At 43.8% G+C, this 7273-nt stretch overlaps 1 protein-coding gene across 1 annotated transcript in view; it reads right to left on the bottom strand.

The window, feature by feature from the left end:
* Positions 1-163: 163 nt before the first annotated feature.
* The window catches only part of LOC127622405 (transcription factor GATA-4-like), a 13964-nt gene continuing 6854 nt past the window's right edge, over positions 164-7273 (bottom strand). Inside the window, exons 2-6 of the mRNA XM_052096508.1 lie at positions 2596-2762; positions 2104-2229; positions 1761-1842; positions 1470-1597; positions 164-792 (exon numbers count right to left, since the gene is read on the bottom strand). Of these exons, the coding sequence (XP_051952468.1) occupies positions 766-792; positions 1470-1597; positions 1761-1842; positions 2104-2229; positions 2596-2762 (530 nt within the window). The 3' untranslated portion in view covers positions 164-765. The remainder of the gene's footprint in view (positions 793-1469; positions 1598-1760; positions 1843-2103; positions 2230-2595; positions 2763-7273) is intronic.

Genomic DNA, 7273 nt, shown 5'->3' with positions numbered 1-7273 from the left:
AACTTTATTTCGAATTAAATCAATAAATAAAAACGCCCCAGATGTTGTCTTTACTACAAAGGGTTAAGTGAACTTCATGTTAAAAAAATTTGGGAGACACCATTACTCAATTCCTTTAAGTCAACATATTTGGGTTTTCAGTGGGGCAGTTATTCGACTTTTATTTATGTTTATTAATTAATGTAGTTTGATTGAGCACTTGTGGAAAATCAATCTTGCTCTCTGAGAAAGAAATAAAGTTTGACAAACCGTTCACAACAACAGTTACATACATACGACAACATTTAATACTTTAAAATGACCCTGTTTTAATTATTTTTATATATAAGAATAAATATAAGAAGGAGGTCATCTGTGAGTAGCAGACTTTAGAGTGAAAGTGTTTTATGGGCGTGGCTTTCTGGACAGGAAGCATATATTGTTTATTTGTTGGACACAATGGTGGTGACTGTGGGGATCAAACCAGCAACCTTCTGATTACCAGTTATGTGCTTTAGCCACTACACCACCAGTGATTTCACAATCATGTCTGAATCAACACAGTGCTGTGAGTTCTGCTGTCCGTATATCACCAGATGATGGTCTTCTTTGCTCTTGTGGTCTCAGATGAACTTCTCCAGACCGGACTCTGGGTCAGGGAGTGTTAGACAGGATTAAACAGGAGCATGTTGGTTGTTAAGCGAGTATCAGACTGCTCCACGCTTCACTCTTTGAGGTGGAAGATCCACTCGGTGACAGTTTGAGTGCAGAACTTCCGCTTTGAGTTCACATGAATGTAGGAATCGAAGAGACCTGATGGACAAAACACAGTTCTGGTTGTCCTGTCTCACTTTGAGCTCTTTTTTAAACATCTAAACATTTTACTTGTAAACAATTCATATCTGAATATACTGTGAGAATCCTGCAGCTGTGGCTGCCAGTGAGTGTGTTTCAGACATATCACATATACTGTATAATATCACTGTATCATCCTTCTGGAAATATCACATGCTTTGCCGAATTTAAATGTGCTGTAACCATAGTAACACAGGTGTAAACAAGATTCCACACGATGCCTTAAATTGTAAAACATCAAATACATTTTTACCGTTACCTATAAAGTAAATCACAATGTCAACTTATAATATTTTTAAACAATATTGTATTTAAATAATGACACATATTGTCTTATTAAACATAACATATTTTTCATAGTTAATGTAAATCAAAATGTATATTTCTAAAACAAACACACACAAACACATGTGTGTGGGTGTATGTATGTGTGCGTGTGGGTGTATGTATGTGTGCGTGTGTGTGTGTGTATGTATGTGCATGTGTGTGTGTATGTATGTGTGCGTGTGTGTGTATGTATGTGTGCGTATGTATGTGCATGTGTGTGTGTGTGTGTGCGTGCGTGTGTGTGTATGTGTGTGGGTGTATGTGTGTGTGTGTGTGTGTGGGTATGTGTGTGTGTGCAGTTGTCTCACCTGTGTGTGCATATGATGGTGTGTGTAGAGTGACACTGTGTCCGGTTCTGTCTTTATGTGTCGAGGTTCTTCTGTTGTACTGGAGTTCACAACACTGGGCGGGATCTGACCATCAGAACCGGTGATCCCTTTAAAATCACAGTCAGGTCAAAGGTCATACTAAGATAACTGACTCTGGGCTGCTTGATGTGTGAAAGAGGTTTGGATAAAAAGATTAAAACATCTAGAATGTGAATTGTTTATTTGCCGCATTACAAGATTCACAGATGCTTGATGTGTTTCTGCACTCACCGGGTGTGGACTTGCTGATATTTTTGGGTTTGCGTTTGCGCGTCTGAATTCCCTCCTTCTTCATGGCAAGAGGGCGAGCAATCTGTATGAAGAGGTTTTTTGGTAATTCCGTTACATTTAAAATATTATACTTTAATCTTATTATACATTTATTTTATTCTCTGGCATCCTCTGCTGGTTACATATATAAGTGCAGTCTATGCCGACTGTCTGTTTTATTGTTTATTTGTTTTTTGCATGACAAAAACTGTTCATTCATATTGTAAAAATAGGCGTAAAAGTACGAGCATATATAAATGAGGATAAATAAAATTAAAGAGACACAAGGATTTCTCTCTCTCACCCCATGGAGCTTCATATAGAGACCGCAGGGGTTGCACACCGGCTCACCCTCGGCATTGCGTCTCCACAGTGTCGTTGTTGTCGTGTGACAGTTCATGCAGGACAAACCCACCCGTCTGTTCGCAAACTGAAAGAGACAGAACCAGTAAATTGAGCTCTTTTGGGATATCCATAAAAATCCCATAGACATCAGTTGATTGAGTCATGCCAAAAATGGCCAAAAAAAAAAAACCAAGTGTTTAATTTTGAGAAAAGCTCCAGATGAATTTGAGTGACAGATGACACCTGCTCATATATTCTGTAATCCAGTGCAGTGACATTTGGACATTTTTAAGTGTGTCCAAATACTTTTAGGGGCCACTGAATACATCAACTTATTTAAAACATCTTTATGAGATCAAAAGGGAAATATACACTCATGAGCTTCTGCAAATATTTTATTTTGCTGAAATAAATCAATTATTTGTATTAATGCTGTCTGAGAGAGACCCACCAATCGTCTTTGAGATTTAATGATTGGCCGGTTTATTCCGTTCATTTTGTGGTAGAGTCCGCAGGCGTTACACAGATAGTGACCCGTTCCATCTCGCCGCCAGAGAGGAGTGGACATCGCCCCACAGTTCACACACTCACGGCCCTCTGCGAAGTCATCGAATAACTCTGAAGAGAGATAAAGAGAGACAGATGTTCAATCAGGGGCATTTGTACTTTTTTTTTTTATCCCCTTTTCTCCCAATTTGGAAGGCCCAATTCCCGCTACTTAGCAGGTCCTCGTGGTGGCGCGGTTACTCGCCTCAGTCCGGGTGGCGGAGGACGAGTCTCAGTTGCCTCCGCGTCTGGGACCGTCAATCCATGCATCTGATCATGTGACTCGTTGTGCATGACTCCGCGGAGACTCACAGCATGTGGAGACTCATGCTACTCTCCACGGTCCACACACAACTCACCACACGCCCCATTGAGAGAACCACTAATCACCACCACAAGGAGGTTATCCCATGTGACTCTACCCTCCCTAGCAACCGGGCCAATTTGGTTGCTTAGGAGACCTGACTGGAGTCACTCAGCACGCCCTGGATTCAAACTCACGACTCCAGGTGCGATAGTCAGCGTCAATACTCGCTGAGCGGCCCAGTACAGGGCTACTGATCCTGTTATTGTTAAGTGAGAAACCACGACTCCAACGATTCAAAATGAACTGCGAAGTTATTCAAGCCCTTTTGCTAACCTGGTAGAACTGACTCACAAGAGTTATTCAACATTTTGGCATTGCTAGTCTTGAACCGCAAACCAATACTGTCTTGCTAACCCACCTGACGATGAACTGCAAACTGATTCAGAACACTGTACCAACAAGTTCCAACATAGTGAGTTGCGTTGCTGTACGGGACTTTGTAATGTTGTTTGCGATTGTTCTTTGGAAACAAAAAAACGTTGTTTCTACTATGAACTATGTTGGTAACGATGGAAATTGCAACTTGTAATGAGTAAGCAGCGAGGCAGACGAGGAGGTGCGGATCCAAATGCAGTTAACTTTATTCGTTAAACAAACACAAAGGAAAAACCCTCAATGGGGAAATAAACATAAAGCTGAACACACGGGAAGGGAAAACATACCAGCTAACAACACTCAACGAAAGACCAGGACTGAACCAAAAACCAGGGTTAAAATACATGAACATAGGAAAAAGGGACCAATGAACAAACAGAACTCAAACAAGATGATAAGGTGATAAACAGAAACCAAAGGGAAACTAAACGAGGGCAGGTGAAAACAATGAACAGTGAACACGAGGGCTGACAGGAAGACTATGGAGGTACAAATAACGACGAACTGAGGGCAGCATGGAGAACTCTGGGTATAAGAAGTGTTCACTGTCTAAAATCACAGAGTGTGCTCGACTCAAAACATTTCTGTTGAACAGACCTGTCAAGCATCTTTGCTCTTTGCCTATGATCTTCCCACTGTTTCTGACTAATTTATTTAGTGCATTTTTGTATTTCACACTAAGATTTCCAAACCAGCAGCTAATGGAAAAGGACAACACTGGCTCTATATAAGACTTATAGAACAGTTCCATCAGTGTCTTGTCTATATTAAATGATCTCAATTTTCTAAGACAATAAATGCGCTGCTGTCCCTTTTACACAGGGCCTCTGTGTTCAAGTCAAACCGCAATCTTTTATCAATAATTGTCCCCAGATATTTATAGCTTTCCACACATGCCACCTTCTTGTTCTTAATAAATGTGTCTTGGGAAGGATGTGTTTGTGTTCTGAAGTCAATACTCATGTCTTTTGTCTTGGATACATTGAGCTGCAAACAGGCATCATCACACCATTTTACGAAATCATCAACCACTGGACCATGGCAGATTTCATTGTCTTCTAGAAGACTCACAATGACTGTGTCGTCTGCGAATTTAAAAAAATGCCTATTTTTATGTTTACTTATACAATCATTTGTATATAAAATATACAATAAAGGAGACAAGACACAGCTCTGGAAAGCTCGGGAGGAGGAGCCCTAGAACACTCGAGAGACTTGAGAGACTTGGGAGGCGGAGCCCTGGAAGGCTCGGGAGGAGGAGCCCTGGAAGGCTCGGGAGGCGCTGGCTCTAGGACGGGCACGACCACTGGCACTGGCTCTTGGATGGTCCTGGCTACTGGCACTGGTTCTTGGACAGACATGGCTACTGGCACTGGCTCTTGGACGGTCATGGCTACTGGCACCGGCTCTTGGACGGTCGAGGCTTCAGGCACTGGCTCTTGGACGGTTACGGCTACAGGCGCTGGCTCGGGGACAGTCGAGGCTACAGGCGCTGGCTCGGGGACGGTCGAGGCTACAGGTGCTGGCTCGGGGACGGTCGAGGCTACAGGTGCTGGCTCGGGGACGGTCGAGGCTACAGGCGCTGGCTCGGGGACGGTCGAGGCTACAGGCGCTGGCTCGGGGACGGTCGAGGCTACAGGCGCTGGCTCAGTGACTTCAGGGGCGACAGGCTCGCTCACAGTGACGTGCGTAGGCGTTGGCTCGCTTACCGTGATATGCGTAGATGCCGGCTCGCTGACCGTGGCTGACGCGGAAACAGGCTCGCTGACCGTGGCTGACGTTGGCCGGAAGGCAGAAGCCCGTCTTCTGTTCCTCCTCCGGGCAGACGAAGTGGGCCGTGCAGGCTCACTGACAAAGGCAGGTGTGGGCTCTGGCTCGCAGATCGTGGCTGACGTGGGCACAGGTTCGGTCACCGTGACAGGCGTGGGCACAGGTTCGGTCACCGTGACAGGCGTGGGGGCAAGCTCGCTGAACGGTGGGGCAGGTGGAAGAGGATGAGCCAAGGACGACTGGAGGGCCACCGCCGTGGGAGGAGAGGCAGGATCCTCAACCACCTCCACAGTAAGCTGTGAGCCGCATGCCAGAAGTGTCTCCTCCATGAATTCACAGAGCATCCAGCCACGCGTCGCCGGCGGCAACCGCTCCTGGAGCGAACAGGTCAGGCTAGCCTGGAAGAACACCACCAGGGAGGAGTCAGGATAGTCGGTGGCGCTCGCTAGGAACAGGAAGTCCCTAATGTGTTCCTCCACCGGGCGGCTTCCTTGCTTCAGGTCCAGGAGGCGGCAGCATGCCCGGATAACCGCTGGATCCATATTTTGGTCTATCGTTCTGTAACGAGTAAGCAGCGAGGCAGACGAGGAGGTGCGGATCCAAATGCAGTTAACTTTATTCGTTAAACAAACACAAAGGAAAAACCCTCAATGGGGAAATAAACATAAAGCTGAACACATGGGAAGGGAAAACATACCAGCTAACAACACTCAACGAAAGACCAGGACTGAACCAAAAACCAGGGTTAAAATACATGAACATAGGAAAAAGGGACCAATGAACAAACAGAACTCAAACAAGATGATAAGGTGATAAACAGAAACCAAAGGGAAACTAAACGAGGGCAGGTGAAAACAATGAACAGTGAACACGAGGGCTGACAGGAAGACTATGGAGGTACAAGGGTGACAAAAGTGAAAACTAAGGAATAACAAAAGTGACAAAAATGACAAACAAAAGGGCAACAGTGAAACAAGACAAGGTAAACATAACACAACTACAGTTGGCTTACGATGCTTTTGGGAAATGCACCCGTTTGATGGATAAACCACGAAGCGATTCAGACCATTTTGCTAACCTGTTTGAGCGATACTTTGAAAAGAACCGACTCAAAAGAGTGATCCAATTGCGAAGCGGGCATCGCTAGTTCTAAACCGCTAACCAATTCAGACCGATTTGCTAACATGTTTGACTAATGAACTGCTAACCGTTGCTAACCTGTTTGAACAGATTCATGGAAAGAACTGACTCAAAAGAATGATTCATTTGCGAATCAGGCATCGCTAGTTCTGAACCGCTAACCGATTCGGACCGATTTGCTAACACATTTGGCTAATGAACCATGAGCTATTTTAGAAATTTTTGCTAACCTGTTTAAACCGATTCATTGAAAGAACTGTCTAAAATGAGTGATTCATTTATAAATCGAGCATTGCTAGTTCTGAACCGCTAACCGATTCAGACCAATTTGCTACCACTGATAAACTGATAAACATCAAATTGAGTCAACTGAGAGCGTTTTGCTAACCCGCTTGGGGTTAAAAGAGGGATTCAAAAGAGAATCGGGCATCGCTAGTTCTTCATAATTCCTCAAAGAACATTTGATTTAATTTATTAGTTTAGGCTACACTATTTACAAACTAATGATTAGTTCTTTAGAAAAGTAAACTTCAAAAATCCCAAAACTTTAAATAGTAGATCCCGATATATCTTGAATCAAAGTAAGTTTAACCTGACAAACAGATGCTCAAATATCATCACAGACTCTTGAGAGCCCTTAAAGAAACAATGAACCAACATGAGAACCACTAAACACTCAATAATCCTTCATCAGTGAAACACTCACGAGCTTTTAACAAGCTGTCATGTTCAACAGAGCAATCATCCTCATCCTCATCATCATCATCATCATCATCCTCATCATCCTCATCATCATCATCATCATCACTCATCATCCTCCTCATCATCATCATCATCATCATCATCATCCTCATCATCCTCCTCATCATCATCATCATCATCCTCATCATCCTCCTCATCATCCTCATCATCATCATCATCCTCATCATCC

This window comes from Xyrauchen texanus, chromosome 28 (genome assembly GCF_025860055.1).
Source record: "Xyrauchen texanus isolate HMW12.3.18 chromosome 28, RBS_HiC_50CHRs, whole genome shotgun sequence".
Lineage (NCBI taxonomy): Eukaryota > Metazoa > Chordata > Actinopteri > Cypriniformes > Catostomidae > Xyrauchen > Xyrauchen texanus.
This window is presented reverse-complemented; position numbering and strand designations above follow the sequence as displayed.